Here is a 26,047-nt window from a genome sequence, read left to right on the forward strand (position 1 = left end):
TTTTTTTTTTCGAGACAGAATTTCACTCCTGTCGCCCAGGCTGGAGTGCAATGGCATGATCTCGGCTCACTGCAACCTCCGCCTTGTAGGTTCAAGCGATTCTCCTACCTCAGCCTCCCAAGTAGCCGAAATTACAGGGGTGCGCCACCATGCCTAGTAAATTTTTGTATTTTTAGTAGAGACGGGGTTTCACCATGTTGGCTAGGCTGGTCTTGAACTCCAGACCTCTGGTGATCCCCCCACCTTGGCCTCCCAAAGCGCTGAGATTACAGGCATGAGCCACCGCACCCAGCCTTATTACTTTTAAAATTAAAACATTTTCATGAATAAAGCATGAGGGTTTATAATCTGCAAAGCACTCACAAATTAAGATATCAGATTTAAAAAATCAGATTTGATAACTTAAAAGTGTCACTATTTTTTTCAAAGTACCTACCATTCATCCTAGATTTTACCTGTGCAAATAAATGGCATTTGAGATCTCGTCCATAGCACTTTCACCGTTCCATAGTCTAACTCTTTCTTTTTCTTTTTCTAGCCCTTCACCTTTTCTATCTGTTCTTCTTCTACTTCTCCTTTTGTTTTTTGTGTGTGGAGCACAGTAGCACAATCACAGCTCACTACAGCCTGGACCTCCCAGGCTCAAGTTATCCTCCTACGTCAGCGGCCCACGCAGCAACCACAGGTGTGCTAAATAAAAATTTAGGCTGGATGTTGTGGCTCAGGACTGTAATTACCCACACCTGGCTAATTTTTTAATTTTTTTTTTTTTTTTTTTTTTTTTTTTTGTAGAAATGAGGTCTCACTATGTTGCCCAGGCTGGTCTCAAACTCCTGGGCTCATGAGATTCTCCTGCCTCAGCCTCCCAAAATGTTGGGATTATAGGTGTGAGCCACCGCACCTGGCCATGTTGTTTTTCTTAGGGCTTCTTCTCCACCCAAGACCATTCCTAAGAGCACATAGGATACAAAGAGGTTGCTGACCACTATCACAGAATAGGTAACAGGCAGCCCACTCTGGTGCCTGTGTTACACTTACCCATGACATGCCTTTGATTTCAAAGTAGCTGCAGTGGAGAGTTCCGTGCACCCTGATGGTCTTGCACCGCAGGTATCAGCCGACGGCTCTCCATGCTGCTTCCTGGAGTTTCCTTCAAAGCTGAGGAAGCCTACTCAGCTGTTGCACCAGAAACCTGTTTTTGCAGAATTAATGACCCAGGTGTTAACTCTCAACTAACGAGGGATCATTAGTGTCGCTGGATGAATGTTCCAGTTTCCCTTCCCCCGGAGGGACAATTCTGAGACCTTCTACCTAGGGTCTCTCCAACAGAACTGAGCCCAGTTGCCCTTAGTAATCAACTCATGAACAGACCCTCTTTAGGGGCTTTTTCCTCTTTCACGCTTACTATTCCCTCACCCCGTTTTCAGATGGCATCTCCCCAGAGTTCCACCTCTACCCAAGTGTTTATGTTACCCTCCTGAATCCAACCTGTGACAACATCTAACAGATTTGAGCTCCATAAGCTTTTAGATATGAACCATTCTGTGTGAAATAATAGTAACCCAATGTGTAACTAGCTTAAGCAAAAAGAGGGCACTTACTGACTCACATAATGGAAATGTACAGGACCTGGGGGCTCTAATTATCTTACTAAGACTTAGATTCTCTTCCCTCCCTCACTCCCATTTTCTTCTGTTGCCTTCATTCTCAGGCTTTCTGCCTCCAAGTGGTAGCTCTCGATGATTTAGGTTTATATCCTCCCAGCTTCAGAGACAGCAGAAAGAGTTCCTCTTTTCCATTAAGTATAGAAAAAATCTGTAGTTGAGTTTCGTTGGCTTGGTTTAGGCTACATGCCTACCCTTGACGTTAGGTTCTACCTCTATGCACGCACATATGTATGTATGTATGTATTTAGGTGTCATGAGAAAAGAGCAATAGTAAATCCTTAAGGAATAAACCTTTCACTTTTCCTGATGAATATTTCACCAGCTTGGGGCAAGATGAAACTCAAATCAACTTTAGGTAAAATCAAAATAAGGGGAAATATGGTCCTCTGAGTTCTCAACGATTAAAGCCAAAGACTAGAAGAGATTAGCCAGGCCTAGTCTCTAAGGCCTGGATCACATTCCCACTTTGAGACAGTGGGTGGTGAGGCTCAGCCTCAATTAAATCACATGGGATGGTTCCTAGCAGTGGAGAACTGAGGACACACTCACAAAAGCAGCAGCTGCTTACACACACACACACACACACACGTATCACGCATATATAGATTCACATATATTTATCCAATAAACATTTACTAAGCCTGTCCTATGCACTAAGCACAAAAAGACAAAGTTGACTACAGAAATAAAAATTTAGGCTGGATGTGGTGGCTCACGCCTGTAATCCCAGCACCTTGGGAGGCCAAGGTGGGCAGATCACTTGAGGCCAGGAGTTCGAGACCAGCCTGGGGAACATAGTGAAACCCTATCTCTACTAAAAATACAAAAATTAGCCAGGCATGGTGGCGTTCACCTGTAATCCCAGCTACTTGAGAGGCTAAGGCACGAGAATCACTTGAACTTGGGAGGCAGAGGTAGCAGTGAGCCAAGAATGGCACCACTGCACTCCAGCCTGAGTGACAGAGAGAGACTCTGTCGAAAGAAAGAAGAAAGAGAGAGAGAGCGAGAAAGGAAGGAAGGAAGGAAGGAAGGAAAAAGAAAAAAATTTACCCCTAAGATGTTCACAGTTAGTGGAAGAAAGAAAAATAGAAAACAATAAGAAATCAATAGCAGATGATTTTAATCCACGTGTTATGGGAAGGAGAGGACACATCTGTGCCAGCCTGGGTTGTCTGGTCTAATTCACTGTGATGTCTCGCCTAGATATATTAAGAGTTGACAAACTCTTTCCATAAAGGGTGAGAGTAGATAGCTTCAGTTTTGTGGGTCACATTGTCTCTGTTGCAAGCATTCAACTCTATTCATGTAGCTTGAAAGCCGCCATGGACAACATGCAAACAAATATGTCTGGCTGCTTTCCAATAAAATGTTATTAATAGAAACCAAAATTAGAATTTAAGTTTTCACCTATCGTGGCATATTCTTTTAATTTTTTTTCAACCATTCAAAAGTCCAAAAAGTATAAGTATCATTTTTAGATTGTCAGCTATGCAAAAACAAACTGTGCCGGATTCGGCCCAGGGACGACAGTTTACCCCTCCCTGACCCAGGTTATTGCCAAAGCCCTGAAGAAATCCCTACTGTCACTGAAGAAATCCTTCTTAGACCAAATCTTATGTCACATACCTCTGTAAAATTTCTTACTGACTTTTCAATACCCTCAGGATAAAATGAAATGTCTTGGTAATTATTTACAAGGTTCTTTAGAATGGTTTGCTGGACAACTTTGATTTCCTCCACCAAGCCATACATTCCCTGTTCCCTGTTCTTATCCCGTATTACCCAAATAATTCCTACTCTTTCTTCTACCATTACCTCCTCCAAGAAGCCTTCCTGGACTTTCCTCCAAGCTTGGGCTATGTATTCTCCTGCAGGGTTTTGATACAACTGTGTATTTCCTCATAACACAGGACTCATTGTATGTTGTCATGTATAACTGCATTATTATTATTATTCCATATTTGCTAGCTAGGATCTTCAAGTTTGAGGAGGGCACCCTTACATCTATCTGCTTCTCACTTACATCCACACTTTCTAAATCAGGGTCTTACACAAAGTAGATGCTCAATAAACATTTACTGAATAAGGAAATAATATGGGGTGGGGAGGAATGACCTGAGGAGGTGTCACAGAGGAAGCATTCCCTCAGCAGAGTCCTAAACAATGGGTTGTAACTTGCCTTTCACCCGTGGGGTGGCAGCCATTTCAGGTAGGTGACAGCTACATCACAGAAGTAGGAGAGAGCACGGAAGGAGCTCCATGCAGTTTGGTATTGGTGTGGCTGGAGTGAATGCTGCCTACTGGAAAATGAAGTGAAATGAGGCTAGAGAGATAACCTGAGAGCTTGTAGGCTAATAGAAGGAACTGGCTTCTAATTCTTCAGGTAATGAGGAGCCTCAGAGAGATAAAGTTGGTAGGATTTACATTTTAGAAAGTTTAGAAAGATCTCATTGCCCATGTAGATAGCCCAGATCCAATTAAAGTATCTTAGATAAAGTAGACAAGATCATTTTGGCAGTGGAGTTGACTGGAGTTTGATGCCAACTTCACATTAGGAGATAAATCTGGAGTCTGCAGTAACGGTTCATATAAAAAATAAGGGACACATGAATTAAGAAAATGTTCATGGAAGCATATTGGAAGTATGTATTTGAAACTCAGAAAAAAATGGTTGAACTGGAAATATAGAATTAGAAAACGCCTCAGCTTATAGATGTACACAGTTCAATGCAATAGCCCACGTGTGGCTATTTAAATTTGAATTTAAATTAATTAAAGTTAAATAGGACTTTAAAATTCTGTTCATCAGTCACACTAGCTATATTTCATGTGTTCATCAGCCACATGTAGCTAATGGCTACCATACTTAACAGTGCAGAATTACAGAACACTTACATCGTTGTACAAAGTTCTGTGTGACAAGACTACGTACACTGTAGTTAAATTTGTAGCTAAGCTCAAGATTATGCAGGAAGTTCCTCAAAAATTTAAATATACAACTGCGATATGACCTGGAAATTCCACAGCTGGGTATATTCCCAGAAGAATTGAAAGCAGGGACTTAGATACATATACACCAATGTTCATAATGTCCACAATAGCCAAAAGGTGGAAACCGCCCCAGAGTACATCGAAAGATAAACGGATAAACACAATGTGGTGTGTGTATGTATACAGTGGAATATTATTCAGCCATCGAAAGGAATGGAATTTTGACATACAGGCGTACGTCAGAGATAATGCAGTTTCAGTTCCAGACCACATTAAAGAAGTTAATACCATGATAAAGTGAGTGACACATACGTGTTGGTTTCTCAGTGCACATGAGTTAAGTTTACACTATATTGTACTTTATAGTGTAAACTACAATATTGTAGTTTATATATTGTAGTTATATCATAGTGTATAAACTGTGCAACAACATTATATCTAAAAACAATGCACACACTTTACTTAGAAAAAAATACTTCATGGGCTGGGCGTGGTGGCTCACGCCTGTAATCCAAGCACTTTGGAGGCCTAGGTGGGCGGATCACCTGAGGTCGGGAGTTCAAGACCAGCCTGACCAACATGGTGAAACCCCATCTCTACTAATACAAAAAATTAGCTGGGCATGGTGGCGCGTGCCTGTAATCCCAGCTACTCAGGAGGCTGAGGCAGGAGAATTGCCTGAACCCAGGAAGCAGAGGTTGCAGTGAGCCGAGATCGCGCCATTGCACTCCAGCCTGGGTAACGAGCGAAACTCCGTCTAAAAAAAAAAAAAATACCTCATTACTAAAAAATGCTAACGATCATCTGAGCCTTCAGCAAATCATCTTTTTGCCGGTGGAGGCTCTTGCCTTGATGTTGAAGACTGTTGACTGATGAGGGGTAGTGGTCACCGAAGCCTGGGTTGGCTGTGACCATTTTCAAAAATAAATAAGACAACAATGAAATTTGCTGCATCAATTGACTCTTCCTTCCATGAGAGATTTCTCTGTGTCTTACAATGCTGTGTAATAGCACTTTACTCACACTAGGACTTCTTTTAAAATTTGAAGTCACACCTCTGAAATCCTGCCACTGCTTTATCAACTAAGTTTATGCAACATTCTAAATTCTTTGTTGCCATTTCAACAATGTTTAAAGCAGATGTGCCCAACCATTTGGCTTCCCTGGGCCACATTGGAAGAAGAAGAATCATCTGGGGCCACACGTAAAATACACTCACAATAACGATAGCCGATGAGCTAAAAAAAAAAAAAAAAAAAGCAAAAAATCTCATGATGTTTAAAGAAAGTTTACGAATTTGAATTGGGCCGCATTCAAAGCCGTCTTGGGCCACATGCAGCTCTTGAACCGTGGGCTGTGCGTTCTACAAGCTTGGTTTACAGCATCTGTAACAGGAGTACTTTCCATCTCAAGAAACCACTTTCTTTGCTCATCCAAAAGAAGCAACTCTTCATTCAAGTTTGACCATGAGGTTGCAGCAATTCAATCATATCTTTAGGCTTCACTTCATTTTCTTATTTGTTTGTTTTTGTCTTTTTTTTTTGAGACGGAGTTTCGCTCTTGTTACCCAGGCTGGAGTGCAATGGCGGGATCTCGGCTCACCACAACCTCCACCTCCTGGGTTCAGGCAATTCTCCTGCCTCAGTCTCCCAAGTAGCTGGGATTACAGGCACACACCACCATGCCCAGCTAATTTTTTGTATTTTTAGTAGAGACGGGGTTTCACCATGTTGACCAGGATGGTCTCGATCTCTTGACCTCATGATCCACCTGCCTCAGCCTCCCAAAGTGCTGGGATTACAGGCGTGAGCCACCGCGCCTGGCCTGTTTTTTGTCTTTTAAGAGACAGTATCAGCAGGGCACAGTGGCTCACTACTATAATCCCAGCAGTTTGGGAGGCTAAGGCGGGCAGATCACGAGGTCACAAGTTCGAGACCAGCCTGGCCAAGATGGTGAAACTCTGTCTCTACTAAAAGTACAAAAAATTAGTCTGGCGCAGTGGTGGGCATCTATAATCCCAGTTAGGAGGCTGAGGCAGGGGAATCGCTCAAATCCGGGAGGCAGATGTTGCAGTGAGCGGAGATCACATCACTGCACTCTAGCCTGGGTGACAGAGACTCCATCTCAAAAAAAAAAAAAACCAGAAACAGTATCTCACTCTATTTTTCAGGGTAGAGTGCAGTAGCATGGTGGTCATAGATCACTGCAGCTTCCATCCCTGGGGCTCAAGTGATCTTTCTACCTCAGCCTCCTGAGTAGCTGGGACTAGAGGTACATACCACCATGCCTAGCTAACTTTTTTATTTTTTGTAGAGATGGAGTCTCACTGTGTTGTCCAGACTGGTCTCAATCTCTTGGTCTCAAGCGATTCTCCCTCCTCAGCTTCCCAAAGTGCTGGGATTACAGGCGTGAGCAACCACACCCAGCTCTCCACTTAAATTCTCGCTCTCTTGCTAGTTTTACCACATCTGCAGGTCCTTATGCCCAATAAAGCCTTAAACCCCCCAAAGTCATCCATGAATTTTGGAATCAACTTCTTCCAAACTTCTGTTAATATTGATATTTTGACATCCTTCCATGTATTATGAATGTTCACAATGGCATCTAGAATTTTTTCCAGAATATTTTCTATGCGCTTTACCCAGATCCAGCAGAGGAATCATTATTTATGGCAGCTCTAGCCTTACAAAGCGCATTTCTTAAATAATAAGACTGGAAACTCAAAATTACTCCTTGATCCATGGGCTGCAGAATGGATATTGTATCAGGAGAAATGAAAAACAGCATATTAATCTCCTTGCACATTTTCATCAGAGTTCTTGCGTGACCAGGTGCATTGTCAATGAGTAGTAAGATTCTGAAAAAAATCTTTCTTTCTGAGCAGAATTTCTCAGCAGTTCATATGGGCTTAAAATATTCAGTAAACCATGCTGTAAACAGATGTGCTGTCATTCAGGCTTTGGTCTTCCACTAATAGATTGCAGAGTAGATTTAGCATAATTCTCAAGGGCTCTAGGATTTTAGAATGATTAAATGGGCATTGGTTTCACCTTAGTGTCACCAGCTGCATTAACCCCTAACAAAAGTCAGCCTGTCTTTTGATGCTTTGAAGCCAGCCATTGACTTCTCCTCTCTAGCTATGAAAGTCCTAGGCAGCATCTTCTTACAACAGAAGGCTGTTTCATCGATCTGCTGTTAAGTGTAGTAGCCACCTTCATCAATGATCTTAGCTAGTTCTTCTGAATAACCTGCTGTAGCTTCTAGATCAGCACTTGCTGCCTCGCCTTGCACTTTTATGTTCTAAAGATGGCTTTTTGTTTTTTTACCTTGAACCTCATGAAACTACATGTACTAGTTTCAGACTTCTCTTCTGCAGCATCCTTGCCCCTCTCGGCCTTTATAGAATTGAGAGTTTAGGGCCTTGCCCTGGATTAGGCTTTGGCTTAAGGGAATGCTGTGGCTGGTTTGATCTTCCATCCAGACCACTCAAACTTTTTCCATATTAACAATAACCGTACTTTCTTATCATTCACTAGAGTAGCACTTTTAATTTCCTTCCAGAACTTTTCCTTTGCATTCACAACCTGATTAACTCTTTGGCACAGGAGGCCTAGCTTTCGATCGGTCTTGGCTTTCCACATGCCTTCCTCATTAGGCTTAATCATTCCTAGCTTTGGATTTTAAGTGAGTGATGGTACAACTCTTCCTTTCACTTGAACACTTAAAGGCCATTATAGGATTATTAATTGGCCTAATTTCAATATTTTTGTGTCTCAGGGCATAGGAAGGCCCGCAGAGAGCAAGAGAAATAGGGGAATGGCCAGTTTTTGATACACAAAACATTTATTGATTACTTTTTTACATGGATGTGTTTAGCGGTACCCCAATACAATGGCAATAGCAACATCAAAGATCACTGATTACAGATCACCATAACAGATATAATAATAAGGAAAACATCTGAAATATTGTGAGAATTACCAAGCTTTGACACAGAGGCATGAAGTGAGCACATGCTGTTGGAAAGATGGTGCTGATAGACTCGTTCCACATAGGGTTGCCACAAACTCCCATTTGTAAGAAACACGACATCTGCAAAGTGCAATAAAGCAAAGCAAAAGAAAGAGATATGCCTGTATGCCACAACACGGATGGACCTTGACAACATTAGGGAAACTGAAATAAGCCAGACACTAAAGGACAATTTTTTTTTTTTGAGAAGAAATCTCACCCTGTCTCCCAGGCTGGAGTGCAATGGCACAATCTGGGCTCACTGCAACCTCCACCTCCTGGGTTCAAGCAATTCTCCCGCCTCAGCCTCTTGAGTATAAAGGACAAATATTGTGTGGTTCCACTGACATGAGGTACCTAGAGGAATCAAATTCACAGAAACAATGGAGAATCCTGGTTACGAGGGACTATGAGAGAGAAGGGAATGAAGAACTGTGATTCAATGGGAACAAAATTTCTGTTGGGGATGTTGAAAAAGGTTGGATACAGATAATGGTGATGATTATGTAACACTGGGAATGTATTTGATTGTACGCTTACAAATAGTTGAAATGATAAATATTATATTATGTTTGTTTTTAACACAGTAAAAAAAAAATATATATGGTCCAGGGAGAATGTATAAAACAGGAAGAAGAGAAAGAAGAAGATATTAAGGGAATAACAGAAGAAGATGAAGCCACCCATGAGATCCAGAAAGTCAGAGCAATAGAGCGGGAGTGAAGAGGGAGTGCTGTCAAGGAAACCAAGGTGGAAAGAAAAAAGTAATTTTCTACCCACAGGCCCGTTGGTGATATGCTGCCAACAACGTTCCCTATTTAAAACCCACAAGAATGAGGCACAATCAGCCTACCGAATACGAAAAGCTAGTGTGTTCTCTGCTTCTCCCTATTCTAAATCTCCTCCTAATCATTGCCCAAGCGAATCAAGTACTTCGACTACCATTCTCTTCTTCAACTCTTGCAAGTTCTCTCTGAGAATAAAACCTCCCATAACTCTCCTTTCTCTTAATGCTTCGTGCTGGGAAATGTCTGTCTACATGACATCGTTTCGATGGCAATCCTAGAGTATGGATTCAAAATACTTGTTTAACGGGAAAGGGGACGGGGAATGGTGGCTCACACCTGTTATCCCAACACTTTGGGATGCCAAGGTGGGAGGATCCCTTGAGGCCAAGAGTTTGAGACCAACTTAAGCAACATAGCCAGACTTTGTCCTGTTAAAAAATAATAATAATTGGTCAGGCACTGTGGCTCATGTCTGTAATCCCAGCACTCTGGGAGGCCCAGGTAGGCAGATCACCTGAGGTCAGGAGTTCGAGACCAGCCTGACCAACATGGTGAAACCATGTCTCTACTAAAAATACAAAAAATAGCCAGGCCTGGTGGTGTGCAACTATAATCCCAGCTACTTGAGAGGCTGAGGCAAAAGAATTGCTTGAACCTGGGAGGCGGAGACTGCAATGAACCGAGATCGCACCACTGCACTCCAGCCTGGGTGACAGAATGAGACTCCATCTCAAAAATAATAATAATAATTAAAAATAAAAAGGAAGGTAAATCTGAAGATGCTCTAAGACAGCATCGTTCTTCCATCTCTCCTTACCCCCACATGAAAACAGAAAGAATATCTAGACAGCAAAACCAAATACCCGTGGGTAACGTTTACAGCAAAACTCAGTGGCAGAGTAACCACATGAATCCCAAAGTACAGTGAGTGGAGACGTACTACCAAGTGCTATAAGAGCTGTGTGGCTTCAGCAGTGAGGGGGAAGGGAAACCAGCTAGTGTCAGTGGGACTTGAGAATTAGAGAACCCCCAAACAGGCAATAGAGCTTCACTGGGATGCCAATGGGCTGGCGTGCGGATGGCCTCGAAAACTGAGAAGGTCCTGTCCTGGGGGGAAGTGAGAGCAGGGGGCTGTGGTAGGAACATCTCAGGGAACTGGGGCAATCTCTCTTAAAATCGGCTCCCACTTCTCCCTTTTAAGATGAGGTCCCACACCAAGGAAAAACTGTTGAGAGTGGAGTCAAAATAGATCAGGGCATTGCTGGGAACAGTGGCTCATTCCTGTAATCCCAGCATTTTGGGAGGCTGAGGCGGGCAGATCACTTGAGGTCGGGAGTTCAAGACCAGCTTGGCCAACATGGCGAAACCCCATCTCTACTAAAAATACAACAATTAGCCAGGTGTGGTGGTGGACACCTGTAATCCCAGCTACTTGGGAGGCTGAGGCAGGAGGATTGCTTGAACCTGGGAGGTGGAGGTTGCAGTGAGCTGAGATCATGCCATGGCACTCCAGACTGAGCAACAGAATAAGACTGCGTCTCAAAAAAAAAAAATTGATCAGAACAACTGATCACAAAATTGATTAGGGATATGAGAGAAGAAAGAAAAGGAAAGTGTAGACTAGAGTGAAGTAGGAGGTGGGGGAGACACAACCAGGGAATCTCAGAAATAAGCCTCTCTATTCATGGAAACAGTAGAGGATGGAGCTCTGTGGAGCCAGACAAGCTTTTCTGAACACTTCTCACTCTAGAAGTCCAAGAAAACTACCTTTTCATCAAAACGAGCAACTGATAAGTATTGAAGACAAATTAAGTACAAAGTTATTCTTAGTATTATTTTGAGACAGGATCTTGCTCTGTTGCCCAGGCTGAAGTGCCATGGTACAATTTCAGATCACTGCAACCTCTGCCTCGCGGGCTCAAGTGGTCCTCCCACCTCAGCCTCCCAAGGAGCTTGGACCACAGGCACAGGCCACCATACCTGGCTAGTTTTGTTTATTTTTTGTAGAGATGGGGTCTCACTATGTTTTCCCAGGCTGGTCTACAACTCCTCATCTCAGGCGATCTTCCTGCCTTGGCCTCTGTAATCTCAAAGTGTCGGGATTACAGGTGTGAGTCACCACACCCAGGAAAATACAAAATTATTAGAAGAATAAAAGAAAAGGAGCATGATGATGACTGTTAAGTTCACAGAACAAGGATGAGCAGACAAGCCTTGTGTTGGATTTGCCAAAGGGATCAAACCTGAGAGCAGTGCAGGAAACGCAGAGGAACAAGATGAACTGCACCCTGAGTGTGCAATCTGCCAAAGCCAGACAATGAGGTTCAACAGCCCAGGTTCTTTGAATGAGTTTCTTGGAACTCCCATGACAAACTACTACATGCAACAGAAATGTATTCTTTCACAGTAACGGAGGACAAGTCCCAAATCAAGATGTCTGCAGGGCAGGTTCTTTCGCGGGAGTGAGGATCTGAGACAGGATCTGTTCTGTGCCCCTCTCCTGGTTTCTGGTGGCTGCCAACAGTCTTTGCAGTGTTCCTTGGTTTATGGACATATCACTTCAATCTCTGCCTCTGTTTTTACATGCTCTCACCTGCCTTTCTACTCTTTTTTTGTTTCGTTTTGTTTGGAAATGGAGTTTCACTCTTGTCACCCAGGCTGGAGTGCTGTGGCGTGATCTCAGTTCACTGCAACTTCCACTTTCCGGGTTCAAGTGATTCTCCTGCCTCAGCCTCCTACAGGCACCAGCCACCATGCCTGGCTGTTTTTGTTTGTTTGTTTGTTTTGTTTTGTTTTCAGGCCCATACTGGCTAATTTTTTTTTTTGTATTCTTAGTAGAGACGGGGTTTCTCCATGGTGGCCAGGCTGGTCTTGAACTCCTGACCTCAGGTGATCCACCTGCCTCCGCCTCCCAAAGTGCTGAGATTACAGGTGTGAGCCACCAGGTCTGGCCTGCCTTTCTTCTCTTTTAAGGACACTTGCCATTGGATTTAGTGCTCACCTTAATTCAGGATAATCACATCTCAAGATGATACCTACCTTAATTATTCTGCAAAGACCACTTTTTTATGCAGCTGTGCTCAGAGGACTACTTCTTAAAATAAGGTCAAATTCCCAGGTTCTAGTGAACATATCTTTTGGGGGAGCCACCATTCAACCTCCTGCCTTCATCAAGACAGGTTGTAGGCCGGGCACGGTGGCTCAAGCCTGTAATCCCAGCACTTTGGGAGGCCGAGGCGGGTGGATCATGAGGTCAAGAGATCGAGACCATCCTGGTCAACATGGTGAAACCCCGTCTCTACTAAAAATACAAAAAAAAAAAAAAAAGACAGGTTGTAAGGTAAATATGAAATGGATGAGGAGTCATTCAGTAAAAGAGACTTAAAAGACATCAACTTTTTTTGCACTTTATTATTTATTTATTAAAAAAATTTTTTTTGAGACAGAGTCTTGCTCTGCTGCCCAGGCTGGAGAGCAGTGGCACAATCTTGGCTCACTGCAAACTCTACCTCCTAGGTTCAAGCGATTCTCCTGCCTCAGCCTCCCTAGTAGGTGAGATCACAGGTGCTCACCACCATGCCTTGCTAATGTTTGTATTTTTAGTAAAGAAGGGGTTTCACCATGTTGGCCAGGCTGGTCTCAAACTCCTGACCTCGTGATCTGCCCACCTCAGCCTTCCAGAGTTCTCGGATTACAGGCATGAGCCACCACGCACGGCCTATGCTTACATTTTAGACTCGGGGGGCCACATGCAGGTTTGTTACATGGATATATTGCATCATGCTGAGATTTGGGCTTCAGTTGCACCTGTCTCAGAAATAGTGAACACGGTATCCAATAGGTAGCGTTTCAACCCCAGTCCCTCCCTCCCTCCCACCTTTGGGAGTCCCCAGTGTCTATTGTTCCTATCTTTAAGACACATCAACCTTTTTAAAATGGGCAACACTAAACTCTATATCCTAGAGATGCATATTTGGGTGATGACACTACAGAAACACAAGGTAGTGAAGACTACAAACGTCAGGCTAAGGCTGGGCACCGTGGCTCGCGCCTGTAATCCCAGCACTCTGGGAGGTTGAGGCAGGCAGATTGCCTGAGGTCGGGAGTTCGGGACCAGCCTGGCTAACATAGTGAAGCCCCATCTCTACTAAAAATACAAAAATTAGGCGGGAATGGTGGTTCACGCCTGTAGCCCCTACTCAAGAGACTGAGGCAGGAGAATTGCTTGAACTGCGGAGGTTGCAGTGAATCAAGATCGCACGACTGCACTCCAGCCTGGGCAACAGAATGAGACTCCGTCTCAAAAAAAAATCAGCTAATAGTTATTTTTGGTGTGAGGGACGGGGTTGTGCTCAGGATGGGGCACAAGAAAGGGACTTCAGGGGTGTAGAAAGTTGTATTTCTAGACCTAGGTGGTGGTTACAAAGGTGTTCACCTTAATAAATCATTAAGCCAAACATTTGTTTTGTTTGGTTAGCTTCCTATTTTATGTTAAAATAAAAATCTGTTTCACAAAGGCAAGAAAACACATACCTTTGAGATAACACCTTTCTTTCCCATCCAGCATATTTTGTCTGAATCACATGACTTGTTAATTGAGTAAGAAGAGCTTTAGTAAAAGGCTATTGGCAATCACAGTACTGTCTAAATAAACGATTTTGCTAACAATGACAATCTCAGTTGCTCAAAAAATACTATGTATAAGGCAGTTTTCTATGCTATAGCTGCCGAAGAAGCCAATGTATAGGGGAGAGACTGCTAGGTCATGGATGGCAGCGTTTCTCAGAGTGTGTTTTGTGGACCACCTGCATCAAAAACATCCAGCCTGTAATGCGGATCCCTGCATCCCTACCAGAGACGCAGATTCAGAAGACACACTTGGGAACAGGGCTCTATGCCAGAAGTTCATCGTAGGTTTATTTTAAAACATAAGCTCTGTTCAAATAGTACCTTCCTGGTCAAAGAACTTAAGGAACTCTATACTGGTATCTACACTATTATCTATAATAACTATAATGGTCAGTTTTCTAGGATAAGCACTTAGAAATTGTGTCATGAGTGTTTCATGTGGTAATGGCTTAAGGACATACTCCTCCTTCTTCTAAACCAGGAAGATAAAACAGAGAATGTTCTTTCTTTGTGGGCAACTAACTGGATTGCAATTAAAAAGTTTTAAACTCCTAAACTAGTCTTCTCCAGATCCTAAAATGTAAAACTATAGACTCTAAATCTGATGTGGCAACCAGATTTGGCTGAACTAAATGAAAGGCACGATTTAAACTTTCAATGTTCCAAAGACCTTCTTTGCTTGTGAGCAGTTTCCTTATCTCCTTAAACAATAATTTTTCCATTCTGAATTGTCATGCAACTGTTGAATAGCATTGTTTCTTGGAAGTTGTTTATGTAGATTTTATGGATGTTGGCCAAATTGTATTTCTAAATGAAAATGAAGACTTTCAGAGAAGATTGTAACGTCAAACTCTGTAGATAGTATGTATATACATACATATGTACATGTATGTATGTATATAAACATTTGTGTGTGTGTGTGTGCATGTATGAAAAGGAATTCACAGTTCATGTTAACAGGAAGAATACAGAGCAAGAAGGATGTCAGAAACATACATCAAGGCATTTAGGCACGAGGGATGGGGGCATAGGTCGGGGGGCAAGTCCAGCTGTGGCAATGGGAAGTTACAGAAGTACAAAGGTATACACGTGACTCCAGCTCTTAGTCTCCAGTGCTCAAAGGAATTATCTGGAGGGACTTGTGAAAAGCAGATTCTTGGACCCTGCCTTAAAGAATTCTGATTCATTCGGTTGAAGTAGAGCTTAGGAATCTGCATTTTTATAAACTCCTTAGGTGAGTCTGTGTCTGCTGGTCAGCAAGTCATATGTTGAAAACTCTTCGGTAGGGTCTATAGCTCAGGCTAGCAGTATTGTCGATGTCCAGCAAGAAATGACATCTTGGGAAGAATAAAAACAAGATGGGGGCCTGGTGCGGTGGCTCATGCCCATAATCCCAGCACTTTGGGAGGCCGAGGTGGGTGGATGGCTCGAGTCCAGTAGTTCAAGACCAGCCTGGGCAACATGACGAAACCCCATCTCTACAAAAAATACACACACACAAAAATTAGCCGGGCTTGGTGGTGTACACCTGCAGTCCCAGTTACTTGGGAGGCTGATGTGGGAGGATCACTTAGCCCGGGAGGTGGAGGTTACAGTGAGGCATGAGCTCATCACAGTTGTACTCCAGCCTGGATGACAGAGAGAGAAACTGTCTCAAAAAAACCAAGATGAGTAGCAGTTAAGAGGTTTGAAGGTTCAGGTAGGCAGGATAACAGGCTGTGTTAGTTTCTTAAGCTGCCATAAAAATTACCACAGACTAGGTGGCTTAAAGCAGTAGAAATTTAATCCACTACAATTCTGGAGGCCAGAAGTTCAAAATCAAAGTGTTGGCAGGGCTCTGCTCTCTCCAGAGGCTCTAGGAGAGATTCTGTTCCTTGCTTCTCCCAGCTTCTGGTGGCTGTGGCCATTCCTTGGTTTGTAGCCACTCACTCCATTCTCTGCCCCCACCTTCACATAGCTTTCTCCTCCTCTCTGTGTGTCTCTTCCCGGGTGTCCCCTGTAAGGACCTTTGTCATTGAATGTAGGGGCCACCCCAGATAAGCCAAAATGGTCTTATCCTGAGATCCTTACCTTAGTTACCTCTACAAAGACCCTTTTTCCCCAGATATCACAATCACAGAGTCTAGAAATTAGGATGTAGAACTTTTGGGGTGCCACCTGTCAGCCACACAGGCCTATTCTGGGAAAACTAGAAGCCTTGGGCCAGTCAGAGCAAGGGAAAGAGGGGTAATAGTTGGCAAGAACATCTGGTTCTAGTGCTAGAAAAATTCATCTTCAAGGGAAGGTGAGGAGGGCTGAGACTGCGGAACCAGCCAGACTCTGGTCACTAATAGATCAGCAGGTTAGAATGGGATAGACAGTAGAGCTGACTTTATGTTGTTATCCTGATTTGCTGAGTCGGGATTCTATAATCACAACTAACCAGGACATGACTGCACTCCTAGCATGGGACAAAGCTAAGCTGCTCCAGCAAGTGGACATCCAGGGGCTCTAGGAAGATTAGAGGCTGGGAGTCAGGTTCGGCAAAGAGCTGCAAAGCAGGATCACACAAGTAAGTAGATTCATAAATAGCTGCCACTTATTGGGCATCTGCTATATGCCTGGCACTTTATATGTATCATTGCCTTTTTTCCATCATAACCTAGCAATAAGGGTGTCAAAATATGGGGCTCCATTTTTATTTATTTTTATTTTTTGAGACAGAGTCTCGCTCTGTCACTCAGGTTGGAGTGCAGTGGTGCCACCTTGGCTCACTGCAACCTCTGCCTCCCGGGTCCAAGTGATTCTCTTGCCTCAGCCCCTTGAGTGGCTGGGACTACAGGCATGTGCCACCACGCCTGGCTAATTTTTGCATTTTTAGTAGAGACGGGGTTTCACCATGTTGTCCAGGCTGATCTCAACCTCCTGACCTCAGGTGATTCACCCGCCTTGGCTTCGTAAAGGGCTGGGATTACAAGCATGAGCCACCATGCCTGGCCTAATTTTTAGCAGAGATGGGGTTTCATCATGTTGGGCAGACTGGTCTCAAACTCCTGAACTTAGGTGATCCGCCTTCCTTGGCTTCCCAAGGTGTTGGGATTACAGGCGTGAGCCACCACCCTTAGTTATATAGCTTTAATCTTTAAAAGCCTTTAAAACAGGCTTTAAAATAGGCTTTTAAAGATTAAAGCTATATAGCTAGTAAATGGCAAAGCCCGAATTTAAACCCAGATCACTCTGACTCCAAAGCTCATTCTGTCTACTAAAACATGCTACCTCTTCCACAAATTAATAGCCTACCTCAGATTTTAGCATCTTATCTTCCACTACCTTCTCTTTGAACTCTTCTCTCCACCTGCTCATCCTAGAGTTCACTAGACATAAAATGTCAAAACATCTGTTTCTCTACCAAATACCCTACATTAAAAAAACTTGGGTAAGGTAGAATGATAAATATCTCAAACCAGAATTGCAGGTGTGGGGCTAGAGTGCGAACACTTGCTTTCTTGTGGCTGTGTCGTATTTATCTTACTGCAATCACTTGTGGGGAGCTCAAGCCGGGATTCTATGCACAGCCCCAGTCCCAGGCTGGTCTCTAATCATAAGGCGCAGGTCTATAATTACTGTATATGTCGCACCACTCCTCCCTCACAACCCCCACTACTGCCACCAAATGCATGCTGCCAGTGATGTTCTGCAGATGGTAATATCCAAGTAGTGACAGTACTAGTCTCCTCCACAGGTATCCCCATAGAGGAAAGCAACGGTGATGGAACAAGAGCAGGGAAGCTGCTGGGATGTTACATCTCTAGCTCATGCACTTTGAGTACCACTTAATCCGCCCTAAAGATAGTGTCACTTCTGACTGGGCACCGTGGCTCAAGCCTGTAATCCCAGCACTTTGGGAGGCCAAGCGGGCGGATCACCTAGGGTGAGGAGTTCCAGACCAGCCTTGCCAACATGATGAAACCGTGTCTCTACTAAAAATACAAAAATTAGCCAGGTGTGGTGGCGCACACCTGTAGTCCCAGCTACTCAGGAAGCTCAGGCAGCAGTGACCTGAGATGGCGACACTGCACTCCAGCCTGGGCAACAAGAGCGAGACTGTCAAAAAAAAAAAAAATTGTGTCACTTCTACCAGTGTCAACAAATGTTTAGGGCTATGGATCCTCAACTAGCTTGAATGTTAGACTAAAATATTCCTGAGCCTGGTGCAAGGTTTAATAGGACTTTTAACTCATCTGTTTCAGAAAAGTAACAAGACTAAAATATTAAGGAGTCCTAGCCTGAGCTGACACATCTTATCAGGTTTTTCGTAGCATTCTGAGTATGAGTTTTGGGAAATTAATAATGATAGTAATGAAAATCTTGTGAAAGGGCTCAAGGTGTTGCAATCCTCATCACCTATGAGCAGCAGCAATTCAGGAGCTGTTTTGCACATAACTATAAATTATGAGCAACTCTCTACATATATAGCTTTCCCCACATTCCTGCAGGGGTCTCTTCCTGCTCAGTCTTAGGAGCAATCTTTAAGACCCATGAATATTTGCACCAATTCAGGAGTCAGTTTGACAATCATTTCACATTTTTTCTGATGACAATTTCTAGTTTACTAAACAAACAAACAAAAAACACTATTTAAAAATGTTTTGAGATAGGTTTGAGTCGTTGTGTTTGCTTCCAGTCAGAGAACTTCCTACAAAACTGAAGATATAAAGTGCTGATGCCCGGGCGTGCCAGCGTTCGTTGGGGGCACGACGTCATCGTGGGAAGCGTGTTCTTTTTCGGATTACTGCTTGGCGGATTAGAAACTCGCAGATCAGTTCTAGGTTAGCCCTGATTAACTGCCCTGGGTGTTTCTGGGCCAGAGGGAATGTATGCTGGATTCAAACCAATACTCGTTGTAAGACAAAAGAGTTAATTTTTTACTTTACCCCTATCCAGGCCAATAATGAAGGTACTGGGAATGATCTGGAATGTTAACTGGTGCCCGCAACCGCGTCTGCTGAACCTTCTGCCCCCACGATTCTGTCTGCCCACATGCTTCTGTCTATCAGCCCCGGTCTCGGGATCAGCTCTCGTCCTGTCATTGGTTGGATTTCAGGAAGGGAGAAGCCCACGATTTAAAGGGCTCCTTTTCCACCTGCCAGGCATCATCCGCATGGTCCAACTTGCTTTGGCACATATTTGGAAGAATCTCCTGCTGTTGTTCGTATATTGCACTGACTGGTCAAAGGAAAAAGAGTGTCCCCTTAGTCACCTTGACAATTCCCAAAAGCGAAACTTGCGCTCTAGACTAGATCTACACTGAGTCTGCGGGGCGCGGAGTCCCTGCCCAGGTCAGTAGCGCCGGCCCGGCGGGCGGGCGGGGACAGGGGCGGAGCCTAGGCCAGGCGTGGTCTTCCGTGGGAGAGAAGGAAAATCTTTGCCCCACCCCCTAAAAACTGCTTTTCTCCCAGCCAATCAAGGAGATCTATGCAAATAGGGTCCCTGTCGCCCCGGTAACCATAATGCACGACAGCCAATGGAAACCAGCAAGTCGCGGCCCTGCTCCACGATTGGGACTGAATTAAAAAGATAGAGGCCCAATGGGCTGTGGGAACGGTCCTCGGCGGGTTGAGGGGCGGGGATATGCAAATATGGTTTGAAAAGCCGGCGGGAAATCTGAGTTTCGCGGGAGGACCTTGGCGCGTAAACCGTATCCCTTCATTCATTGTCAGCAGCAGCTTCCTGGAGCCATTTTTCAGCTGCCGGCCGCAGCACCCGGGCTGCCGCCGCCGCCTCGCAATCCGTTGCATCGGCCGCCCCCGACGCCTCCATCCCCGCTTGGGGCCCGATATCCGTGCGACCGGGACCCTCCTCTCTCCAGAGCCCCGATTATTTTTGGCCCCCGGGGCCTGTGCGGTGCGGAAAAATAAAAAGAAAAGAGAGAGAGGGGGCTCGGAAGCGCCGGGCGGGGAGGAGAGAAGGACAGACTTGGAAACTCCGACTGCAAATAATAAAGAAATTGAAAAAATATATTAATATACCGTAACACTAAAAAGAGCAGGAGCGAGAGATGAGAAAGGGGATCCAGCCCGCTCTGGAGCCGTACCTGGTGACTGCCAGGGGTGGGGAGGGGGCGGCTGTCGTCGCCGCCGCCGCTGCAGCCTCCATGGACAAAAGGGCACTGCTAGCCAGCCCCGGCTTCGCCGCCGCCGCCCCGGGCGCGTACATCCAGATCCTCACCACGAACACTTCCACCACCTCCTGTTCCTCCTCCCTCCACAGCGGCGCCGTCGCCGCCGGCCCCCTCCTCCCCAGTGCCCCCGGCGCGGAGCAGATCGCCGGCAGCCTCCTCTACACCACGCCGCACGGACCCTCCAGCAGAGCCGGGCTGCTGCAGCAGCCACCAGCGCTGGGACGCGGCGGCAGCGGCGGCGGCGGCCCTCCGGTAATACCCTTCCTCCCCAGCGTCCCCAGCCCAGGCGGGAGGTGGGCTTGCACCGCGCGGGTCGTGGGCGTGCTGCAGGGCGAGCATCGTGGGTCTCGGGGGCTGCCCCTCCGGCAAGGGTTCATTGTTGACTTGAGTGCTCTCCCCCGCGCCAGGAGGGTCGGGGGGCTCGGCCAGGAGCGCGGGGCGGCGGGGGTTGCCTTGGCGCGAACCACATCCAACACTCCAAAACTTTTCTCGGCCCCCCCCTTCTTTTCCTGCACTTTTCCCTACCCCCACTGTCCCTTCCCCTGCAACTCGAAGCTTCCTCTTTCTCGGGCGTAGGAAGGGGTCACGCCCCGGATGAAGAAGGGGGTGGGGGAGGGAGTAGTGAACCGGGGTGCGGGGGGCTCCAAGGGGTGGAAATCGGGGGACTCTTGGGGTGCACGCCCCCAGTCGGCCTCGGAGGCCCGTTGGCGGCCGGGGGTCCCTGCGGCGTGCTCCGAGCGCAGGGGATCGGCGGGGCTGCGCTTGACACATTTTAGGATCTGTAACTCCCGGCAACAAAGAGGCTGGGGGAGGTGGAGGGGAGTCGGGCGTGGGGGAGGTGGGGCTGGAAGCCGGGTGCGGACTGGGGCGTGGGCTCTCTGGGGTGAGGGGCTCGCGGGCTGGCGCTCCGGCCTGGGCGCATCCTGGCGGTGGCAGCGGCGGCGCCCGCGTGGCCCGAGCGCCCAGGCCTTCCTCGCCGGGCCCCGGGCCTGCCCTTGACCCGCCTCTCCACTTGCCCCTTCCTTCCCCGCCCTGTCCCCCTCTCCGCCCCCCGGCGACGGAGGGCGGGGGCAGCCGGGTTCCCGTCCCGCCGCCTGGGTCTGTCCCTCTCTCCGGGACCCGCCGGTGACGTTTCGCACACGTGCGCGGAGGACGCGCCTGTGACTGGGGAGGAGGCGGCGGCGGGAGGGGGCGCTGGAGGGGGAGAGGGGGGCACCCACTTCCTCCTGCTCGCCGGCTCCCTGGCCTGGGACGGTCCCGGCGCCCTCGCACCCGTCCCCGGCACCGCCACCCTCCCTCTCCTCTCCCCACCCCCCCACCGGCGCCCGCCCTCGCCCGGCGCCGCCGGTCTCTTCGGCCCTCCGGGCCCCCTCTCCAGCCGGTCCCCCACCTCCCCCTGGAGCTAGGCTGGTTTCGGAAATGCCCTTACAGCAGCAGGTTAGTGACCGGGACGGCTCGGGGGCCGCCGACGCCGCGGGGGCACCGAATTCTGTTGGGGGCTGGAGCGGTGAGGGTAGGCGGTTGAGCGGGGTTTTGGAGTGGGAACGGGGGGTTGGGTGCTCGAGGGAAATGAGTAAGCAAGAAAAATCTAACTAAGTAAATGCCCCGGCCTCCTGTTCTAGGAACCTCGGAGCGGGAGTGTCTGCCCCAGGGGGTGGCTGTGGTGTTTACGTGGATTTTTTTTCTAGCGGACGAATGGATGGGCGATAGAAAACCGGAGGGGGCTTGTCGCCAATGGCCGAGTTGAGCTCTGTTTTCTGTGTTCTTTCCCTTGTGCTGGAGGGGGAGGGGGGCGGGTCAGAGGTAGGGTGTCTGTAGGATTCCCGGGCCACCCGCCACCCCCTCCCTTTGTCCCTGTAATTTATAAAGCGCCTTTGAGAGATGATTTAGGTCAGTATGCGGCTTCTCTTTTTGTTGGTACTAGAAAGAAGTGTGGCCCGGAGGTCTCCCCCTTTCTCCTTTTCTCGCCTTCATTCCCTTCCTCCATGCCTCCAGGTCTTCACCCTCGTGGTGAGGCTTGGCCTCCACGGGGCTAGAACCGAACCAGACTCAGTGAGATCCATGGTAGCTTGATCATACCAGGCGTGGACCTCACCTTGTCTCAGCTCCAAATGGGTTTAATTTTTGGAGAATCAAGATTTTGCGGGAGTCTCTAAGAAAGTCAGCACATAGGCAGCGCTTAGGGCAGTGGGATGGGTTTGGGAATAATTCGGCGTTTTTTAATTTCCTTCCTGTGCCCAATTTCTCCCCAGGTTCGATCTTAACTGCTTTCAAGCCCCAGAGATACTTGCTGGGCATGTGTGATGTAGTCGTAGTCAAAGAAGCTCATCGTTTTTTTAGTGACGAGGGTCTGCCAGCAGGGGGGAAACGGAGCACTGTACCTGCTTACACATAACAGTATCCGGTGTGCTGGGTTTTCAGTCACAAGAATATGCCATGCTTTTATTAGCTTCAAATACTCTTACTGACTTCACCTAAGCATGTTTGGGCATATTTTAAGCATATTTGACCCCTGCACAGTTCTGTTACTATTTCATAAACCTAACCTTAAACAATCAGCTATTGACATACTTCTTGGGTTAGATTCACAGATTTATGGGGGTAGTTTGATAATGGAAAATTATAAGACCATCAAATGGCTTTTTAAAAAATCTTAACAGTGCTTGTTGAGCCAGGTCTCTAAGACTATCTTTCTAGCCAAGTTTATTATACATAGTTCATTGTATTTAAGTATTTAAAGTATACAAAATTATCCTCACCATCTTCCAACTTATTTCAAAACTTTATGCTCCTTGACATGAATTACTATTCCAGGAATAATATCCCTTTTTGTGTGCACACACAAGATTTTTCATTACAGGAATATAAATATTACTTGTATACATATTCAGAAATTTTTTTTATATAAGATTGCAATGTATGCTGAATCATTACCCTGTTTTTTTTTTTTTTTTTTTTTTTTTGAGATGGAGTCTTGCTATGTTGTTCAGGCTGGAGTGCAGTGGCGTGATCTCGGCTCACTGCAACCTCCACCTCTTGGGTTCAAGCAATTCTCCTGCCTCCGCCTCCCGAGTGGCTGGAATTATGGGCGTGGTGGCGTGCACCTGTGGTCCCAGCTACTCGGGAGGCTGAGGCAGGAGAATCACTTGAACCCAGGAGGTGGAGGTTGCAGTGAGCCAAGATCACATCACCGCACTCCAGTCTAGTGACAAAGTGAGACTCCCTCAAAAAAAAAAAAAAAAGCAGGCCGGGCGCGGTGGCTCAAGCCTATAATCCCAACACTTTGGGAGGCCGAGGCGGGTGGATCACGAGGTCAAGAGATCGCGACCATCCTGGTCAACATGGTGAAACCCCGTCTCTACTAAACATACAAAAAATTAGCCGAGCATGGTGGCGCGCGCCTGTAGTCCCAGCTACTCGGGATGCTGAGGCAGGAGAATTGCTTGAACCCAGGAGGCGGAGGGAGGTTGCGGTGAGCCGAGATGCGCCATTGCACTCCAGCCTGAGTAACAAGAGGGAAACTCCGGCTCAGAAAAAAAAAAGCGAGCAATTTCTTCTGGGAGGATGTAGGAAATTTATCTAGTCAATGCATACAAAGCCCTAAGCACTGAGTATAAAGTTTGATTTATTGTTTTTCTTATCGAAATTATATTAGACTTCCACTTAAGTCTTTGAATTTTGAATTTTGTTGATAACTCTTTTCCTAAGCAGGAACGAGAGAATGGGGAAAGCTAAGTGATTGGCTGAACAAAGACCGTCTGAACACTCTGTGTCCAAGAAGAGGTTGAAAAGTCTTCAGGTGGCCAGAGTTGCAGACCCATCTGGTTCTGATCTCAAGTTCTGTCTCAAGAATATCTAAGAATTTAACCAGAAGCAACTTCTTCACCTTTTTTTCAATGGCAGGAAAATACGAATACTACTTTCCCAGCTGTAAAGCATCTGTTATTTACAAATTGTATGTCCATTGGCAAATAATCTCTCAACTCAGTTTCTTCTTCTGTAACATAGGGACAATAACAGTGTCACCTTTAAGGTTCTTTTGAAGAGCTGAATATGATAATGCACGCGAAATGCTTAGCACAGTGCCTGGAAAAAATAGACACCCAGGGCAATTCATATTTATTATACAAATGTTAATTTTTTTCTCATTTAGCGAAATAGTGTAAGGCCAGGTGCACTTGGTCCCTTTGTTGACATATATGAACAGAACTGTTAAAAAAGACTTGAAAGTGATATGTAATTAATTATTTATGCCCAATTAATTTGGGCTTTTAAACATATAAAACATGGCCATCCTAGGGGTAAAACGGGCATTTCAGTAAGACATGCCTATATGGAGATAGTGATGTTGAACTGCCAAGCATATGCCTTGAATTGTGACAGGTTAAGGCCATATCATCCTCACTTTTTTGCCTGAGTTGTACTCTGTCCATGATTCCACAGCCCTGCCAACTTTTGGGTGCAGTTCATGCTTAGTGGCTTTCGTTAGAGCTAAGCTCTCAATCTTCACCATGTCAGAGACATGCATTACATAAATTCCATTTTAGTTGGGGAACTGTTGGAAATGTAGGAACTCCAGAGAAACCATAGTCAGAAGTGCTATTCAATGGAGCAGACAAGGCTTCATCATTTTCTGCTGCTGCTTCTAAAAAGAAGCTAAAATGATTTTATTCTAGAAAATTTGGGATCTAGTAATGCAAGAGATGATGGCCTATCACAGTCATGGCAACCTACTGATTATACTTTGGGAAAGAGCCCTCAATGCTTGAAATTTTCATCTAAGAATGGAGGAACCATAGGTGCTATTTCAGCAGGGTCTCTTTTCCTGCAGAAGTATAAAAAGAAAAGTGCTGGGTTCCTGTGGTTCTATACTCAATAATCTTGCTTCTGCTGAGATATATGGTTGATGCCAAGTTTAAGCTGGGAGACAATTTTTAGTCACTACATACCCCAAAATGGAAGTTTTAATATAATGCGGTGTCCAGACTTGGGCAGTACAAATAGCTCCACTATAATCAGTACCAAGGGCGCCACTCTAATCATCCTCTGAAACAAAGCACCCTTAAATATGGCACTGAGCTGAAGAACTCCAGATTGTGAACAGGAAAGGATTTTTTTGTTTTTCTATAAATCACCGCCTTGTGTATTACTTGGAAGAGTGGGTTCTGAGATTAATGTTGTGCTGTGTAAAGCGAACTCGAAAACAGAAAATAATATTCTAAGCCTAGACATGAATAAATAAAAATACCTGGAGACTGAAAGATGGGGGTGAAAGCTTTTCTTGTGGTTTCTTAGAAATACATAAAGCAGTAGTTTTCCTTTAACTCTTCTGTCTTTAATGCCATCTGCAAAGGTATTTCATCCATACCTTTAACCTCTTTCTTAGGGACTTGGACTCATTTGGCAAATAGCTTCAAGTATTCATAATTTTTTGGCTGCTTTTCCTAACTTAACCTGATTTAACAATTTTTCCATTTGTAGGAGCAGTTTACATCTACTTTCCCAAGCTAACCAACTTCGATTCCCTTTTAACCATCTATTTTCTATTAACAGTTTTAACTAGGATGAGTGAAAATCAGTTGCCTATGCTCACCAGGTCCCTGATAGATTTCCATGAAACCACTTGAAATGGTGCATGGCTAAGAAAGTAGATTTCAAAATTTTGTTTCTTAAAGAGGGGAAATGTCCCTGAATTCTTTGAGGTACTAAATTTGTGGTTTAATGTGTATTTTCATTCTTGTTATTAGTCTTTTTTTTTTTTTTTCTTTTTTTTGAGACAGAGTTTCACTCTTGTTACCCAG

The 26,047-nt window shown here is 45.5% G+C and overlaps 1 protein-coding gene across 2 annotated transcripts in view; it reads left to right on the top strand.

Moving 5' to 3' along the window:
• Positions 1-21,464: 21,464 nt before the first annotated feature.
• E2F3 (E2F transcription factor 3) overlaps positions 21,465-26,047 on the top strand; it is a 95,998-nt gene continuing 91,415 nt past the window's right edge. Inside the window, exon 1 of one of the 2 annotated variants that reach the window (XM_012476584.2) lies at positions 21,465-21,683. In XM_012476584.2, the coding sequence (XP_012332007.1) occupies positions 21,666-21,683 (18 nt within the window). In that variant the 5' untranslated portion in view covers positions 21,465-21,665. The remainder of the gene's footprint in view (positions 21,684-26,047) is intronic. The other variant, XM_012476582.2, reaches the window with a different exon arrangement.

The sequence above is a fragment of the Aotus nancymaae genome, unplaced genomic scaffold, assembly GCF_030222135.1.
Source record: "Aotus nancymaae isolate 86718 unplaced genomic scaffold, 86718_ANA_hifiasm-v0.15.2.pri h1tg000051l, whole genome shotgun sequence".
NCBI lineage: Eukaryota > Metazoa > Chordata > Mammalia > Primates > Aotidae > Aotus > Aotus nancymaae.